General features: G+C 38.4%; 1 protein-coding gene across 5 annotated transcripts in view; it reads left to right on the forward strand.

The window, feature by feature from the left end:
- CAMKMT (calmodulin-lysine N-methyltransferase) overlaps nucleotides 1-20250 on the forward strand; it is a 501495-nt gene that overhangs the window by 466916 nt on the left and 14329 nt on the right. For all 5 annotated transcript variants that reach the window (XM_074286712.1, XM_074286713.1, XM_074286714.1 and 2 more), the window contains one exon: nucleotides 12056-12119. In XM_074286712.1, coding sequence (XP_074142813.1) covers nucleotides 12056-12119 — 64 coding nt within the window. The remainder of the gene's footprint in view (nucleotides 1-12055; nucleotides 12120-20250) is intronic.

Raw genomic sequence — 20250 nt, forward strand, 5'->3', positions numbered from 1 at the left:
AAGCCTGCCTTTCCAGACTCCTGTTCAATCACAATGAAATCTAAGGGTCTGGAAGTAAGATGTTTTTTACCCAATGAACGCTTTCATTCAGTGGTTGACGGCTCTCTACTTTATTGGAACGCTGCAAAAAGAGAAATGACTGTGTACATTTAGATTCTTTAAAGGCTTGGAAAGCATGTCTGAAATGCCACCCGTAACCTGGCCTATTGTGCCCAGGTATGCCAGGACAATTGTGGTATAAACTCACCCGCAGTCAGAGACCTTTAAAGATAAAATTGGGAGTCTGGAGGAAGAACAGTGGCTTTTAACTTTAACTTTTTTTTCCTTTGCTTCTAACCTTCTTAACACTGATTGAACTTCATCCCCCTTCCAATTTTCTCCTTTATTTAATATTCTTTAATGAAATATTTAATTTTAAGCTGTTTTTTTGAGGGGATGATATTTTTCCTTAAACTAGACATAGCATAAATTCTAGAATCCCTTCTCACTTAATTATGATTTGAGATATTACAAGTATCAACCTAAGTCATAATATCAAAAGATTCAGAGCTAAAAAGGACAATATAGATAAATAGCCCACTTCTGCCTCCTTATTTGACAGATGAAGGGGAGTAAATGATGTAAGCAGTATTCAAACTCAGAACTTACTCAAAACATTGTCTTTTTACTGTACCATAAATTTCATAATTAAAATAACTCCATTCTTAGGTGAGTGTTGAATGTAAAGAAAATTAGTTTAAAGTGATAATATTTATCTTTAAACTCCAAGGAGACTATTACTTTCTGCCAGATTACCCAAAAGACATTATTCATAAATCCATAAGCCACTGTTCTTCCTCCAGATGCCCAATTTTATCTTTAAAAGTCTCTGACTATGGGTAAGTTTATATCACAATTGTTCTGTCATACCTGGGCACAACAGGCCACATTATGAGTGGTTTCAGACATGCTTTTTAAGCTTTTAGAAAATTCAGCATTGCATTACATGTATTCATTTTCTATATAGAGCTATATTCTAGATAGATTATTATCACTAATGAGTAGAATGAACTCAGAGCATCCAGCAACCTTCCCTTTAATTATATCTACAATATTAAAAATAAGAATAATAATAATATTACGTTAGCAGTATGCATTGGTTACAAAACATTTTACATTTGCTCCTCACAACACTTCAGTAGAGCAAATGTTATGGTCCCCCTATTACAGGTAAGAAAAGTGAAGCTCAAGGAAATGTGATCTTGAGGCTAAGTGAATCTAATTGGAAACAGGAATGAACCACCCAAAGCCAGCTATTCTCACTCCTCAACAAAGGTACTTTTTTCTTCTATCTGGCATCTTCCTCTTTGACTCAAGGATCAATAGTAGGGTTAGCCTCATACATAAATTGCATGGAAGTTTTGGTTTGGAGGTCAAGCCAGATTAACCACCAATTTATCTTGCTTAGTAATTGAAGATAAATTTGAAACTATATCTCCTTCTCCACAGAGTGACTCACTGAGCTATAGATCCACTTAAGTTAACAGCTATTCTTCTAGGCCATTAGGATTTATTTAAAGAGTAATTTTTTTCAAGGAATTGTTCAAGCACATACCTTCCATTAAAGGACGTTGAAATTATTCATCTGACATTTTCTGCAAAATCTTGTTGAACTTTTGCTGAAGCCGAGGCTTAGTTGGAGAACAGAACTACTAGACAGCCAGAAAAATTTACGTGGGTATTCTGACTGACTGTTGAGATATGATAGACAAATGATCAAAAGTTGAAAAAGTTGGCCTCCTATATAGAGAGATGATGTCCACTGTCCTTTGTACGTGACACATTTTAAATGTGGTTACGATTATTCTGTCAATGTACTAATATCTTAATATCTCAGATATTCAAGGCATTTCATAGAGTACAGTTTGCAAGAGGCAGATTATTTTCTCTTTGATGCTTTACTTGTCTTGAGTTTAAATTTTACTTCTGACATATACTAGATATGTATCCATATGTAAGTCACTTGGTCCCTTGGTGCCCAAAGACTTTAAGGTACAAAATAGTTGCTGATCAATGGTGAACATTCCCCCAGAGCAACAAAATCATAGTTCCGCAACAAAACAAAACAGAATTGACATTAAAATAGACTTAGCCATAAGAGACAGATTATCACTTGATAATTACACTATAGTCCCACCAACCACGCCTCCTGTTGGTATAGTTAACTGACCAGAAAACTAACTCATTTTTCCCATATTTTCTCTATGTAAATTAACTTTTAAAAAATAAAAATAAAATAATTATAAAAATTGAAGGGTGAAGTCAAATTGTTAAAGAAATTAAATTTAAGTTGCAATTTCTTACCTTTCCTATTAAATCTGATCTCTTATTATCATTGTTCAATATGAAAAACACAAATCCTAAAGCCCATTAATCCAAAAGCCACAAAAGAGTGTTTATATATAAGTAAATACATGTCATTGTACATTTTTATAATTTACCATTTTAAAAATTTAACAAGCTAATACCAGTATCTTCCATTCTATTTAATCTGATCCTGCACTTTTCCCCAGTTCTCCTCTACATTTGTGAAGTATCTTAACATCTTTCATCAAACATTGAGGCTACTTATTTGATAAATTTATCAATTTTGCATTAAACATGTTCCCACCCGTGAAAATGAATAGACAGCCTCTGCTGTTAAATTTTTCCCATGAAGTAACTATTATTCTATCCTGATTAGTAATTTTCTCATCTTACGGCTTTACATCTTGATTTCTTGTTTTCTGACATTCTACTGTACAGCAAAGGAAATGGAGCTATTTTTTCCCTCCACTTCAGTCACATAAACCCAGGCACTAGTTTTAGCATAAATCTGCTTCTTTCACATGTGTCAACATATTCTCTACACTTCTTCCCCAAACTACAGACTCATAGATGTAAAAGGGGATCCAGAAAATCACTTTCTCCATTCTTTTTTTCTTTATACTAAGGAATAATCCCAAGTAAATGATAGTGGGTTATTCTGTTTTCAAAGTTATTACAGGATCCTAAAACTTCCTTTGTTAGCCCATTTAAATTTTGGCTAAATTACTCTGGCAGATTAAATTTCTCCCTAAGACTATGATAGTATCTTTCACATAATAAGTATTTCATCACTATTTTTGGAATTGAATTATTAAGTTAGATCCCAATGAAAATTTCCATCATTTCTCCATTCTAGGACATCTGTGAAAATGGAAACCACCTGGTCACCATCTGAATAACCTTTCATGTTTTTAAACTTCTACATTGGTTTCCTTAACCTTCTTTCTTTTATTTTCATCATAAAACCTACTTTCTCTCCTCTTCCCCATTAGTATTGTTGTTCTCTGAAGCCATCTTCAATTTCTCCACATTTTGTTCACTTTGGAGAAACTCAGCGAGATGCAATCATTTGACAAAGGTCTGGGTGTAGCTGAATATAGGGCCAAGGTTATTTCTCAGCTCTTTCCTGTCATCTACTTGTTAATCCATGCCATTATCTTCTTGACTTTGTAAAGAAAACCACTGCAGTATTGTCCTTCCTCTTCCCATTGTAGTTTGTACTTCTTTTCCCCAAGAATCAATCCATCTGTCAATCAGCAAATCTTTATTGAATACTTTATTCAATTAAATTCAAAAACATTTATTAATGGTCTTCTACGGGCAGGGCATTGTGTGGAGCTATAAAGATAGATTCAACTCATATCTTTCTCAGATACAGTCCATATGGTAGGAATTGTTGATCATCTAATAGCTCCCCATTTGAGAGTTATTGCACTAGGCATTCTAGGGAATACAGAAAAGTAGTCCTTGTCCTCATGGAGCTTAAAACCAATGCACACAAAAGACTAGATGACAATTAAGGGTCCAGGGAAGGAAAAAGAAATGATGAGTGGTTTTGGTACTAGGTTTGTCATCAGAGAATCTGGTCTTAAATCTCACTTCTTCTATTACTTATATTGTCTGAAGCAAGTCCTGTTGCCTCTCTGGACCTCAATTTCCCTATCTGTAAAATTTAAGAGTTGAACTTAATGGCCTTTCTGGTCCCTTCCAATTATATTTACATCACTTGTCATCTAAAATCAGTATGTGATAGAATAACCAATCAAACAATACATCAACCAACATTTGTGAATTATCTACTGTCTGTGAGGCACTATGTTAGGCACTAGAGATACAAAGAGAAGGAATGAAACAATTTCTACTTGAAAGGAGTTTATATTCTAATGAGGGAGACAATGTATATGTGTACATATGTATATATATATGCATATATATGTTTATACATATAATTATGAAGAACATAATATAATTATATAATATTATGATATAATTAATATAACAATAATGTGTTAATAATATATTAAATATAAAGAAGTAAACTCAATTAGCTAAAGACAAGTGAGTTTGAGAGGGAGATCACTAGAAGTTGAGAAGGTCAGGAAAGATGATTCATGTAGAAAGATGATGATATGCATAAGTTACAGCTTGAAGAAAGAGCATATGCTGTGAGGCAGAGCTGAGCAGAGCAGACCTCCAAAGGATAGGGCATGACCAGTAGGAAGTCACTGGAGATTGAGTGCCCCATGCTAAGCTGCTGCCCAGCTCCAATAACTCAGTCATTCAATCAGCCTCATCCTCTCCCCTTCTCAATCTCTTATTTTTCCCTTTTCCCTGATTCTTTGCTTATAAATTGCCTAATTGTAACAGTTTATACATAATTTTTGCTGAAATTTGTGTACATAGTGCTTCCTCTGAAAGCTATCTCCCCAAATTCTTTGCATCTGAAGGTTGAGCTCTCCTGCCCCAAAAAGCAGTTACCACTTCCATGTTCAAATGTTCTCTGTGGGTTCTCATTCCTAAAAGTATAACTTCTGAGCCCCCACCAATAAGCACCTTGTAATAGTCAGCTATTATACAAAATTATCTCAAAAGTATTTGTAAAGATAATACGAGAAGAATTATAGCCATAAAGTATCCCAGGGTAATCCTTTCACAAAAACATTCAATATCAGCGGGGAGAGTGGACTTTTACTTAGAATGCATTGGTAGTAAATCAGAGATGTGGCGCCAAGGATTCCCATGTCCCCAGTCCTCAGAGTGCTGATAGTGTTCCTCTTCTTGGGTTGGACTCCCACTGCTTCTCCATGGTCAGTCCCTCTGCAGGATGGGTCACTTTTCTGTGCTCCCCGGGTCTTCCCTCCATGACTCAATCTTTGTCCACCACAGTTAATTCTTTCGAGTTCATGGTGGGTATCCTTTTCTGTGAACAAAGGTTATATTCCTTAGAGCTGCTTCCTACCCTGCTCTCTGTGTCTGTCTATCTGAATCCTATTGAGCAAATGATTCTGTTACAAAACTCTGTGGCTGATATTGAGAGAAGAGGGGAGAGAAAATACCCATTTTCCTGATTCCCCTTGGTAGAGGTGCAGGGTCACACTCCATAGAACTTCTCCCTTCCTTTAAAATGTTCATTTCTCACATATTTAATGGCCTTGGCTCCCCTTCCTATTCCATCAGAGAACTTTTCCAAACTTTGTAAAGACATGACTGAGGATAGAGTTCTGTTGTATTGTTGTTAACTTTATTAATGTGTTAATGCCTCTGTTTTCTGCCCCTTCATTTATGTGATTACGTCAAATAGCTCTAAGGAAAAGGAGGAGAAGGGTAGCCAAATTCCAGCCCTCTCAGCCACTCAAGTCTCCTCCCTAGTTAAACATTTGTTTTCCCAGCAAATCAACCAAAGTTCTTTTCAGTTTTGAATACTTCTCTGGTGACTTGAGGGAAGGAGGGGAATCAAGCATTATTCTTTGGAGAGCTTTCCTCAGTGCCATATATTAACAAGACTTCATGTGGCACAGTTTTTGAACAGACTAGGAATTAACATTTTTCCATGAGGATTCAGGCCCACCATAGTTAGTGGGGCTGAAGCTTATATTCACTCCAACACAAAGATTTATTAAAAAAAAAAAAAAAAAGAAAGAAAGAAAAGAAAAAAAAGAAAAAAAGAAAATCAAATTTTCCACCCCAGAGGGAAAGCCTGGTCCAAATAGGACTCCTAATAGACATAAATAATCTGGGGTTGACTGAAAGTCACCTGCTCTCACTATCTTTCAGGTAAGAAACCAAATTGTCATGGGTGAAAATTCCTCTGCATCCCTGCAATACAGAGTACACCCAGAATTTCTTCAGGAATCTCTGCAGAATATAATGTATTCCAACGAGAAGTCTGGACAAACATTTTGAATGGGACCCTGTGACACATGAGTACTAGAGATTTCCTCAGTGAACCCTTATAACAGCTATAGCAATCTGAACAGAGGTCCAGATTCATCCCTCACTAGAAAAACAGACTAGCTTAAAAAAAGAAATCAAAATCAGATAAGTCCCCAAGAGCTATGGGGCTCCCCAAAAGGGATTAAGTCCTTGGAGGTGATTACCCAGGGTTTTTAGGCCATCAGACAAACCTTATCCTATGGATCCACAGTCCATAAGAATCTTGGATTAGCTATCCACCCTCATATCCCAGTAAGGCAAGCAATATAAATTTTCTCAAAAGTAAAATAAAAAAAAATTGCATGAATCAGCTCCTACACTGTGCTTTAGATGAATTACTAGGCGCCATGATTCTAAAAATGCAACATCTAAAATACTCATCAGCTTTCATATTTATAATGAACACACAAATATAATGGACATCAGTACATATGTATTCAACAGTGCAGAAGTTTTCTCAAATGTTAAGAACTCAAAGTATAAACTGGGCCATTTTTAGCTACAGCCAATGTGTGAATTTATTTTGCATATTTGTTATAAAAATATAGTTTTTCTTTATTTTTTTTTAAATGGGGGAAATTATGTTAGTGATAAGGTTACCAAAAAGGGAAAAAAAACATTTAAAGGGAGTCATTGAAGCATTTTTAAGTGGACAGAAGGGAATACAGACAAGTAGGACAGCTTTGAAAGTTGCATTAGAATTTGTTATAAAGTTAAAAGAAAAACAAGCAATTCACAAAAGATAAGCAGTTTTTGATCTACTCTGTATATGGAAATACTCATTGTATTTGGTGTTTTTAAGTATGGAATATATATTTTTTTAATTTTGTTACCTCAGAGAAACTAATCTAATTGGTAAAAGAAACACACCAGAAGATGGCTGTCCTATTGCAATCTCAAACAAAAGAAGAAAAAAAATAATTTTTCTCCCTACAAATCCCTACAAATCTAGCATTTCCAAAGAAAGCAAATTCTGGATGAAAAATCTCTCCTATGACTCCTTAGCAGAGATCACCTAAATATCAAGCAAAGTTCTCATAGTATGTTTCTGTATGTCTACAAAGATAACATGGCTCCAAAGAGCCCAGAGGTCTAGGTCCAAAGGCAAGTAATTGAATTTCTTTGACCCTAACTTTCTTTCTTTTTTTTTAAGAAAAAAATCAAAATTTATTGTACATTCTCACAAGAAGGGCGTCCCACTCTTTGAGCAGGAGAGGAAGCACCTCCTGTGGGCAGGATGACACCTTTAATCCCTAACGCAAAACGCCCCCTCCCACCACTGACCCTCATCCTCATTGGCTGAGAGTCTTACATTCTAAATGCAAGATCTACCCACGAAATTGAACTTGACTAATAAGTACATAGCTGCCCATATTTGGCTGAAATAGGGAGATGATATCATGAGAGGGGAACGCAATTATGCCCTTGACTTGATGTTCAGAGACCTTCAGGCCTACTCGAACTCTGAAGTAGATGAAGCCTTACTCGATTTCACAACTGTCTTGAAAGATCTCACCTCATCTCATTCAGTCTCTTCTCTTATTTGTACACTGAGATCTCTTCAAATTTTTGTAACATAATTTCACATTGCCTATGAATTCCTCACTTCCTTCTGGTTCCTGTTGGCCTTGGGCCACCGGCTCCACCCTTGCCCTTTTAACAACATCCATCTAACAGACCTTCAGTTTTTTCTTCCAACCTGATTATTCCAGATAATGAGTTTTGGACAATTCTGGTTATTAATCTGACCAAACAAGGGATGCAGATAGGGAGTAATATAACACCACTAAGAGCTATAAGGCCAAACCAAAGGAGCTGCTTCCACCAGCTTCCCAAACCAGGACCATCAAGAAGTATTGAACAGTGAGGTCCAAGTCTGTACAGGAACATGAGCAAGTTTCCTAATGTTCTTAGTGATTTCTCTTACTAGATTTCCATGTCATTTGGCCTTGGTCCAATATAACAAATCCCTGTCCAATTAAGAGGTAGGTGAGTATAGGCAGTTAAACCACAGATCCAATAATGACCCTTTAGAGCAGGTTGTTCCCTTGAAAATATGTAAAAGGGTCTCTCATCCCTAAGGGGGCCCCCCCCCACAAAGATGGCATAATGACATTTCCATAAACCTTGCTCCTTCCTCCAACTACAATTGGCAACTGGCCACTGATCTATTAGGTTAAAGGTACTCCAAAATGTGGGATACAGAGTCCCATGTTTCCTAGGTGTCCCTGGGGTGACCCTGTACCAACCCCATTGATAACTGCACCCAATGTATATGTTCCCTTTGAGATCGGTTACTAAGGGTTCAGGTAGCCATGGCCATTGGTTTGATTGTTGGGATCCAACACAGATCCAACAATTTGATAAATTAAAAGTTCTCCCTATATTCTGCATGAGCAGGAGGAACTAGTTCTCATCTCTGGAAAGTAAAAGTCTGGTTTCTTGGCTATCATGAGGAAATAGGTGAACCTAATGCTCAGGGAAAACCCCATGAGGTTCAACTATTATAACACTGTGAAGTTAAGGTGAAATTCCCAAATGAAAATATATCAGCTTCCAAACAGGCAAAGAGACCCAAAGTAAGAAAAGTCACAGAGTTACAATGCACTGGATTCAGAAACAGTGTTCAGAATCAGTAGGTGGAGGTCCCCTCCTCTTATGTAATTTGAGGTCTCCCCTGTCTTCAGCTGTCCACTCTGATAAAGGTGGTGCCACAGATCCTTTTGTTCTGGTGTGGTGTCCAGCCTCGTTCCTGGGTGCGAATCACAGTGTCTGAGGTCAGTGCCACCTGGAAGAGTCCGTCCCAGCTTCTGTCCTTCCAATCTCCAATCATTCTATGAACAGGGAAACCTCTGGGTTGCTGCGCAGCAAATTACTTGACTGATCTGTCCTCCACCAACCAGTTGGGATTTTTACTGCGGAGTTTCTCACTTTGATTTTCTCTGAGTTTCTCCACTTCGGGCCCATTTTACATTGGGGAGCAAGGAGAAGCCCCTGGACGCTGGCGAGCTGCCTAAATCAGGGCAGGGTGCCTCCCCGCCAGCACCCAGGAGTTCACTTACTCACCGAGTAAAGGATCCGGACTAGCCCCCAAAACTGTGTGGTACGGAAATGGTGAGGGGTCACCCTTTAATAAAAAAGCTGGAGAGAGCTCTAGAAAAAAATTAAAGTTTATTTTACATTCTCGCGAGAAGGGCGTCCCACTCTTCGAGCAGACAATCGAAGAGAGGAAGCGCCGACCCTAACTTTCTTCATCCTTCCATCTAACTTCCTCACAGCATTGTGGGAAAAGTACTTTGGAAATCTTAAATCAGCACAGAAATGTGAATATGATTTGGGGTTTTTTTGTCTTTCATCTGCCCTATGGGCAAAGGTTTTGTCATCTCTAACCAAGCTACTTGTTAAAGCACCATGACATCCCAAGGAAAAGCAAGGGGCAAAAAATGCCAAGGGAGTCCAATTACCACCCCTTCTTGACCGCCATCTCCCCTAAGCCCATGATCCTAAGCCCGAGCTGCCGGCTCTTTTCAATATACCAAACCTGCTTCCAGCTCACATTTCACAGCCATTATTAGGGGAGAAATCTTTGTGAAGAGGAATTCCACCTTCATTATGACCAATTTTAATTTACAGGCAGGCAGGCCTAGGAGTCCCAGGAATAGAACTCCCCTCTTTCATTCTTGCTTCCAGTCCAGCTCTCATAGCTGTCACTTGAGGAAGCATCTTCCAAGAAGGAATTAGTTATCCCCACTAAGTGTCAGCCACCTGTCACACATGGGGCAGTCAAGCCAGGGTACCTGAAGCCACAAGGCATGCTGAGGGAGAGAAAGGAGGTGAAAGGGCCAGGCCAGTAAAACCCCTATTACCACACGACCACCATCTCCCCTCAAACTCTACAGAGCTGACTCAGGACCTTGAACTCAGAGTTTAGGGAACCAAAGTACCTCAAGCCCAAGGCCTCAGCCATCATCCATTAATGTAACTGCTATATTTTATTGGTTAACCCACAGCATATATTAAGTGCTTAATATATGTTTCATTCTTTCATTCATATTCTATTTAATTCTCCATTGCATTTTGTAATAAAAAAAATTAAGAATAGGGGCAGAAGGTGTCCTGTGGATGTGGTTGATCTATTAGGACAAATTTGTTATTCACTCCTGAAGGAGAGAGCGGAGAATCATTGTTCAGGATACTTCACAGACATTGTTCTTGGCAAGTAGTTCATCCATATGACTAAAGCTTCAACACTGGAAGCCCTCCCCAGGAAATCTTTCCCCTGCTACGGTAAAAACTTCAGTCTCAGCCTAAGCTTACAAATATCCCATCTGCTTACAATTGGCCCAAGTCTGGGGATCCACAAGGAATTTCCTAACTCCAGAGAAAGATGCTATGCTCCCCGTCTCCAAGGCAAAGCCTAATGAAGACAAGGCCAGACAGGAGCAATTTGGAGAGTGACAGACCAACAACAGATGCTATTAAGAGGTCAAAAGAGAAAAATGCAAGATCACATGGAACTAGATATCAACATGGAGGTCAAGGCAAAAAACCAAGCGTTTCTATGAACTCTGTCACAGCCTGACTAGACTGGATCCTTTGTTACAGAACCTTTTACTTCTGGGTCACTGGTTTGAGTCCAACCTCAATGGCATTTATAGTCATAGAAATTCATTACCATTTCAGTGCTATTCATTGATTTGTATGAGATAGGTTGCTGGAGGATCCCATTGTTTTGGTGGGCAGCCTCAGAAATCTCCTGAGACTTGGGAGCTTGAGAGACACTGGGCTTGAAAAGGGAAGATTACTCCCTGCCTTTCTAAGGGAAGCAAAGTACCTGCAGCTCTGAGAATCTTTAGGAGCAGGGGAAAGTAGCCTCAAAAGTTTCTTGGCCACTTAGGAGATTGGGCTGAAAGTAAGACAATATTACCGAAGGAAGGGAATTAGAAACTGAAATGTGGGCAAGGGTCTTGTCATTTAAATGAGCTGGGGAAGTCAAGTAGAGAGAGTGAGTGGTTGCAGTCATTGAACATTTAGTATTGGAAAGAGACTGTGCAGAGGTAAGGAGCATGGGAGCAAGGGGACAAAGGAACTTAAGGAAGAACATGGCAATCAGAGCAGCTGGGGTCCATTGTGGACATGGTCTAAAAACAAATTGGTTGAAGCTCTGTACTGGTATAGGGATAAGAGGTAGTTGCTGGTGCAACTCAGAATTACACACACACACACACACACACACACACACACACACACACACACACACAATGTAACGTCTGGAGTGGATTCTATTCAGTTCATTATATTTTGGGCTTCTTTGCTGTTTCTGGTTTTGTTTCAAAAAATAAGTGCCCAAAGAAGGGGTGGATGGGAAAAAGTGACCTTCGACTTTGGGTAATATGGTATCCTCCAGCGGGTGGGAAGAAGAGCTGAGTCTGCGAGAATCTAAGCTGTGATGGACTTCAATCCTGGGTGGCAAGAGCAGGGCCCTCAGAACCCCGCCGGCCCACCTTCTTCCCGCCACAGGAAAGCCTAACCCAGGCAAGTGCGGACCAGCCCCATTGCCTAGTGATGTTTTGACTTGATTTGGTCTACACCGGTTACAATATCCCTCCCCTCCCTTTTTTCTATAAAGGCAAATGAATAGAAGAAAACTCAGACCTCGATTTCTCCTTTTTAGCACCCTGTCAACATGAGTAATTAGCCTTGTACTTATCTGCATTAGTATCATTAGAATTGAAAACCCATTTTAATCTGGATTCTGTTCTCTTCTCAATGTCAGCCTGTTTCTGGACCAGTACAGAGCTAGCCTTGTTGATGCAATAAAGAGATTACTCCAGCCCAATGTAAGTATGTTTCTATTTTCTCCTGAACACTGGCTTCAGAATAATTAGTCTGTGCACAGTGATTGAGAGAGTAATGGAATGGCAGGATTAATGTCATGTAATACTTTAATACTTATTATGTCCAACTTCAATTGAGTCTTCTAATCTATCAGGTTCTTTCCTAATCATAAACTAGGAAACTTCTTACACTTGGCCTTCCGATAAGGAACACAGTGGGTAGCCAAAGAAATGAAAGCGCTTCAAAGATAGGGTGAGATCATTTGTTATCAAAGCATTTGTGGAGTATGTGCTTTTGATAACAATGTCTCCATATTAAAGTAAAAGTCCAAGACGGAAAGTTTTCATGTTGGTTCCTGTCATGCATAATCCCTTCAATGGTAACCTTTGCCATTGTATACTTATTTATTGTGAAAGAACATTATTCCTCCTCTCTTCATTTCTGCTTATGTCAAAGGAAAAGAACTTTAGATGAATCTGTATATTAAAACTTCTTTTCTTTCCAAAGTAAGCCCCATATTTACATATTACAGACATTAGGTCACAATGAAGCCAGGCATGGCATCAAGCTTTGTGCACATTTTTTACATTTATACATCCATTTATGCCTGTGAGTAAATTACATAGTTTATACCTACCCCTATTTTGTTGGGCTGTTATGCTAAGCTAGGAGGTCCTATACCCGAGATGGAGAGTGAATGAATGTCTATTTAAAGCAGGGAAACATGTTTAAAACCCAAGTGTAAAAAAATTATATAAGTATGTGAGACACTTGCTGTGCCCTAAGAATTTAAAATAGGTTAATGATGTTAACCTAGATCTGACCTACTCACTATAAAGCAGAAACTTACATTTCCTTAGAAAATGAAATAGACTCTCTGAGAAGAAAAGAATTTCCAAATTTTTGTTTTAAAAGTCTTTAAAGAAAATAATTTACACTTTGGCCTCTAACCTCAGCTGGACTAATAAATAATACCTTTTAATCTTGCATTTATATCTTTTTCTTGCTGAAAGCTCCAGAAGCATTGTGATAACCATCCTCTGCTTTACACTGTTGTTGCGGTTTTTATTTTTTAATTTTGTTATCTCTGGGTAGCTCCCAGATGTATAAAGAGCTTTCTCTGAAGAGCTCCAAAGGCTTTGCAAGTGTTAATCAATTAAATTAGATTGGCCTTTGTAGTCCCCACTGTGAGGTAGGTAGATACTCCTGAGGTGAGGAAGGACCATACTCCAAGGTATTGAAGACTGCCTCCATGGTTGACTGACCATTCTAACTTGGGGGTCGAGGAAGGAATGTCTGGCAGCTCGGTTCTCCTGGCTAGCTCTGGGGGCTGGGAGAAACAGCTCAAAAAGTAAGCATTTAAACAAAACAAAAAAAAGTAAGCATTTTTTAAAATGTGATTATATTAAAGAAGAATGGCATTGAGATTCTGGAATAGAGAGATCTGTAGAAAAATGAAATGAATCAATATGTCATTTTCAGTATCCCCTCGATCTTGCCTGGTACACACAGTCCTTCCCAAATCACCAGCATTTCTTCAAAACAGATTTGTGCCAAATACAACGCATTCCATTTTGCTGAGGATTTGCCTGATCTACCTGATATCACAGTAGAAGAGTAGTAGGGTAACAAGTGAGTCAAAGGGCAGATTAGACTGGGATCTTTAGTACTTCCCCTGCCCCTGTCATTAAAAATGGAACCATTCAGCCACCCACCCATCCATACAGCAAAACCCTGCTGACTGAAGGAAGGCAGCCAGCTATGCAGGGCACATAGCTATGGGAAGACTGCAGCAAATGCCAGATGGCAGTGGGTATTTATCCACAATATTAGAGAGATCCAAATCTCTGAATCGGGAGCTAAAATCAAATGAAATGACACCAGTTAAGATGTATTTATGGTAGAAGATACCCCCTCTTAGTGGGTGTATAGCATAGTGGACAAGAATTGACCCCAAGCCAAGAAGATCAAGCTTCAATTCTATTTTCTAGCTGTGTGTTCCGTGGCACATCAGCACTTCTCTGGCTTCAAATTTTCTCATTGATAAATTGGAGATAATGTTATCTATAATGCCATAGTCTTCCAGGACTATGACGAAGCATAAGTGAAGCAAAGTGTATAGAGTGCTTTACAAACACCTAAAAGCTAAGTAAAATGGTGGTTATTATTGGTGAGACTAATATTCATATGTCTCATTCCCTGGGACCAAGGTGCATGGCTCAGGTTTCTTTTTTTCTATGTGCAGATTCTAGAATTATTTAGTTATATAATCAGTGAGAAAAAAAAGACAGAGAGAAAGAAGGAAAAAAAGAGAAAGGAAGGAGAAAGAAAGAAAAGGAAGGAAGGAAGGAAGGAAGGGAAGGAGAGAGGGAGGAAAGAAGGAAGAAAAGAAGTAAGAAAAACGACAGGAAGGGAGAAAGGAAGAGAAAGAAAGAAAGAAAAAAAGAAAGAATGAAAAAAGAAAGAAAGAGGAAGGAAAGAAGAAAGGAAGGAGGAAGAAAGAAAGGAAGGAGAGAGACAATGAAAGACAGATAAAGGGAAGGCGAGAGATTGAGAGAACAGATTGAGAGAACATGCCTTAGTCTAAGAATGATAAAATTTAAGATTTCTTTTTTTTTTTAAGCTGTTCTTTGTGATGTGGGATAAAACAAACTTGCCTTACTGATGGCTAAGTATTCTCAAGGTTGCACAATGGGTAGAGCACTGGGTCAGGAATCAGAAAGACCTAGGTTTAAATAGAACCTTAGTCACATTTTAGCAATGTGAACCTATGTAAGTCACTTCACTTCTAATTTCTGTGGTATTTTCACTGACCTCCCAAGGTAATTTTGAGGATCAAATGAGATAATATTTGTAAAAAGCACTTAGCATAGACTCTGGCACATAATAGGCACTTTTAATAAATGTTTATTCCCTTCTCTCATCAACAATTTAACCAGCTCCTCCAAGGTCTGAAGATACAAATACTGTGGGGACTCGTAACAGATCAGTAAGGAAAAAAATTATTGTTCTTTAGCACTTAACAGATTTACAAAGCACTCTCCACAATCCACTTCTGTGAAATGGGTGGGCAGGTACTCTGATCCTCATTATACATTCCCTTATTCTCAGAGAGGTAAGGACAGTGAGGAGAAGGAACCTGGCCTGACTTAGGTCTGACTTTTGAACATACATATATTGCTCTTTCCTCTATGTCCCCCTGTCTGCTTTTGGGAGCAGCATCCATAGCCCCCTACTAATAATTCGAGGTTCTGACAATCAATTTATATTTACAGGGCTTTCTTAAGACTCTCTGTAGCGCCATCACCATGTTATTTATATACAACACCACTGTTAGTTAAACCCTTCCCACTTGCAGGAAATACCCACTTGCTGAACATCAGTGAATCAGCTTATTGAGGGCTAATTACTCATGGAACTCTAGCGTGCAGGGTGAAAGTGCAAAAGTCTTCCTTTATCTTTCTCCATAGGTACAAATGCCACCCAAGTAGCCCCCATGTTTGTGGGGGGGGATGCCTGGAGATCCATTTGTTTTGTAATGAACAAAGGCTTAAGGGGCCCATTCTGAAATTTGTGCTTGGAAAATGTTGGGGTAAAATTTTCTCTACTTAGAGACTGATCACTTGTGAATGGTATTCCCTGAAAAAAAAAGTGATTTGGCTCCTAGGGAAATTTCAGCCCCTAGAATTCTAGCTAAAGCAAAGCCAGCTGCTGATTCCCAATATGTCCAGAGGCAAAGAATGGCAAGTGGAGGGGGTTGGGGTGGAGGAGGAGGGCTGCTACTCAGCTCTTCAGAAGATTATAAATAGGGATGTGGCTGAGGGGAGGAAGGGTCCCTGGAGAGAGCTTAATGAGCAAGGCAGGTTTCCAGTTTGGTCCAGGAGCAATGGAGGGATCTCAGGGTTATGTCCCAACCCTGCTGCTAATCTGACACCTGTTCCTGGGTGGGCAATTATAGACAACCTCCCGACAAGGAGCAGTAAGATTCATCAGCGGAGACTTGAGTTTGGGCAGGAAATGTTTGTCACCTGCTAAGAATGAAAACTTTCCCAAATTCCCTGGTTTGGAGGAAACTACAAAGACAATGGATGTCACTTCTGCCAGCATTCAACAATGCTGTGCGTGAGAAGATTCTATAGCAAATTCTGCCAGAAGACAGTAATGTGAATTGTAGTTTAAAAAAAAAGGTTGAAATCAGCAAATTGTATTCAAAGAAGCCATGCTTCCCTTTTTTTGGTAACTAGTCTCATGTCACTGGTGATTGAGAGAGTGAGATGTACTGCAGTCCATGTTAGCATAAGTCCCTAGCAATCCCAGTGTCTCAGATCAGAGGCCCCAAATGTAATTTAAAATAAAATAACAACTTCCTGCAAGTTGAACTGTGGATCAGAAGTAACAACTAAGAAAGTGTATATCTACTGATTTTCCTCAGAAATGGCTTTGGGGTGTTCAGAGAGTGTTCAGGGAAGCTAGGAAAAGGAGTTTACTTAGGACCAGGAGGAGATTTGGGGGACAGTAATATTGACAGGTTTCCTGCTTGTTATCACTGTTACCAAATTGTCAAGAATTCAAAAATATCACTGCAGAATTCATTTAACCTTCTCCAGAAACTAGCCTTAACCTAACTGCCAAATTCCAAGAGCCCTGACCATATCTGAGAAATGCTGCAAATGTAAATGATGGGCTCCCTCTTTAAAAGAGCAATTTCTTTTTACTGACAGATTTTCTCCTCTTTTTTATCTAACATCTGTAATCTACTTTATTTAACTGACATTTAGTACAAACTGTTTTTGCTTGTCTCATGGAAATTGGTTTGTGAGTAAGAGCTTAGTGCTGTAAGAAGACAGGGCTGTAGAAAAGCAAGGTTCTTGTCAGTTTTTCTACCACCTCCTTTGGCCTATAACATTTTTTGTCAAATCCTGGGTGAAAATGATAACTTACCAAGCAATGGTGAGGACCTGAAAGGGGTTGTTTTGAGAAGAGTCAAGTTGATTTAATTTCTCTTATATCTCAAAGAAGAGCCTAAGAGAAAATACTTAGCCTCTCTCTTAGCAAAAGGAGTTTTTGAAGGGATATAGAAAAGAAAAAGTAACAAGATGTAAAAGTGCTTCCCTATATTAACTATGCTAGAGATTAAAGACCAACTAATAATACCTAAAATAAAGGGTCTTAACATTTTTTTTGAGTGTCATGGAACCTTTTGGCAGTTCAGCAAAGTCAGTGGCCACTTCTATTCATGTCTTCTCAGAATAGTGTTTTTAAGTTACATAAAAAACAAATTATATTGAAATAGTTATAAAAATATTTTTAAAACAGTTCTCTTGACCCCAGCTTAAGAATCCCCCATCTAAGAGGCTTATAAGGATCTTTCTCCAGGGCCAGGTACATTTAAGAGTCAGTATTTTGCATATGATAATAGATCATACTTCTTGATATACTTTTTTTCTTAGTACTTTTTTCCTCTTGTTATACTTCTTTTTATTTGCATTTTTACTGACATATATTTAAGTTGTCTTTTAGACTCCTCCATAAACTTCTCTGTGGTAGAGGAGTTGCTATAAAATGGTATCCATTTGTGGAATACTTACCATCTTCCTATTCTATGGTTGCAAAAATGAAATGAGAAATTTTACAAATCTGTGATTGCACCCTGCTTTGCAATGTATTTTCCTGATTATGTTTTCTGTTACAGAGATGGTTACTAGAGACTACCGTCAAACATTTATTCAGTACCTCTACTCAACAATGTGAGACGTACTTAGAGATACCAAAAAAAAAAAAAAAAAAAAAAACTGTAAGATCCAGGCCCTGCTCCTAAGGAGCTTATACTGTGATTGAGAAACTTAGGCATAGGGACATGAAATAACACTGAGCAATACAAAACCAGTATCTCATTTAGTGGTGTTACGGTGCTTTGTTTATGCAAAGGAAAATGAAGTGTTCATGGCTCATCATTTTATTCATGCTGCAAATGACAAAACTGTTAAATGAGTGCTAAGGTAACCAGAAAAGACCATGTATGGAAAGGAGGAAAGGAAGGAAAAATTGAGCTGATCCTCATGGGCCATGGCGTAGGTTTGATAATGATAATATGCCAGGCAGAGATTTGAGGATAATTGAAATGATAAGCTTTTTCTGTTCTTCTCTATTCTCACTATTACCCACACTGGATCAAACCCACCACATGGCCAGAGGATTGAACTTAGGATCAGGAAGCCCTGGGCAAATAGCCTGCCAGTAACACTTCTGGCTCTATGACTGTAAGCAAGCCCTTAACATCTCTTTGGCTCCATTTTTTCATCTGTAAAGGAGACTCCAGAATTGTACCTGTCATTTCATTAATCTGGGCAATGTCTGAGTGAAGAAACTCCCCCTACCATCGCAGCACCTTCTCTGCAATTTGTGGTCAGTGAGAGTTGTCTAGAGTACTTGCTCAGGGTCACACAGCCAAAATGGGTCAGAAACAAGACTCGAATCCAGGTGTCCCTTACTCTTTCCTGCTGACTTTTCCTACCCCTCTATCCTCAATGTTGTGGCTTTCTTTTTCTCTGATTTCTGTAAAATTACAGAAGTCACACTTTTATCACTTGCATCCTAACAAATCATTTCTAAAAGTGCCTTGTGAAATGTAAAAATTACTAAATAAATGTTGGTTAGTATTATGACCTCACACCTGAGATAAAATACTCAGTTTCTTCATCTGTAAAATGGGGATACTGCCCTACGTGGCCAAGGCTAGGCCCCTTAGACTGGCAGGGAAGGTTTTTCACTACTTAGTCCCACCTCACTTAGTAGCCTCATTGAGTTTGCCTCCTGCCCAGCACAGATTCCCCTCCAATTAGCCTAGCCCCCTTGCTGTCCTGAATTCATCTCCATTCCTTTGTTCATGCTGCCTCTCTTCACCTGCAATTCTTCTCCCCTTCCCCATTCCAAAACCTAATTCTCCTTAAAAACAAATTCAAGTCCTATGACTTTTATACTATATCATGAAATTTAGCATTTGATCACATACTGCTCTGTTTCTGTAAATTTTATCTTCCCAGATGCAGAGTAAATTCCATGAAAGCTGGGCCGATAGTCTCGGGTTTTTTGTTTTTGTTTTTGTAATCCCATGATACTGGGTTGCACTCGATTAGGTATATAGATGCTAATAAGGGTACATCAGTGTTATCAAACTCAAATAAAAACAGTGTCACTGAACTTTATATAAGGATCCCTGCTGGCTTCATATTGACTTAGAAAAATCATATTAACATGTTCTACATTCCACTATTTTTTATATATTTCATTAAGCATCTGGTTCCAGTGGGCTTGACAATCTGGAGACCTAACCCTATAAATAAACTCTCTAAATTAGTCCTCAAAATATGGTCCAGGTTGTGACCTCTTTCATGAGATCTAGAAAGTCAAAACTATTTAAATAATGCTATTAAGAAGTTTTCATTTGTAATACAGTACATATTTATTCATATTATCCCACATACAAAAATATTCTTTAGGAGATCCTCCATAATTTTTAAGAGCAAAGGAGTCTGGAAACCAAAAAGTTTGAGAGCTAATGCTTTAAATCTTAGTTTCTTCATCTTCAAATTGAAGACAATGATACTTTGCACAATCTACCTAACAGAATTATCATGAGGAAAGCACTTTGAAAATGTTTATGAAATTGTGGGCCTGCTAGGTAAAGCAATGGATAAAATGTTGGGCCTGAAGTTAGGAAGACTCATCTGTATTAGGGAGGGTGACTATAGTTTCTGCTTGTAAATTTGAGATTATAATCACCCTCCCAAATACAGATTTATGCAGATTCAACAAAAAACACATTTGCCGTAAACCCTGGGCAAGTCATTTAAATCTATTTACCTCAGTTTCTCATTTGTAAAGTAAGCCAGAAAAGGAAATGGCAAGGAACTCCAGGATCTTTGCCAAGAAACCCCAATGGGATCTCTAAGACTTAAACATGAATGAGAAACAATTGAACTACCAATATAATTGTGAGTTCTTATTTTTAAGATATTACTGAAACAATTGTCATGAAAAGGGATGAAAAACATTTTATGAGCCTAGAAAACTCTTCTTTAAAAGTTTGAATCATACTAATTAAATACAGAGCAAAGCATTGTGATATAGTGT

This window comes from Sminthopsis crassicaudata, chromosome 2 (genome assembly GCF_048593235.1).
Source record: "Sminthopsis crassicaudata isolate SCR6 chromosome 2, ASM4859323v1, whole genome shotgun sequence".
Lineage (NCBI taxonomy): Eukaryota > Metazoa > Chordata > Mammalia > Dasyuromorphia > Dasyuridae > Sminthopsis > Sminthopsis crassicaudata.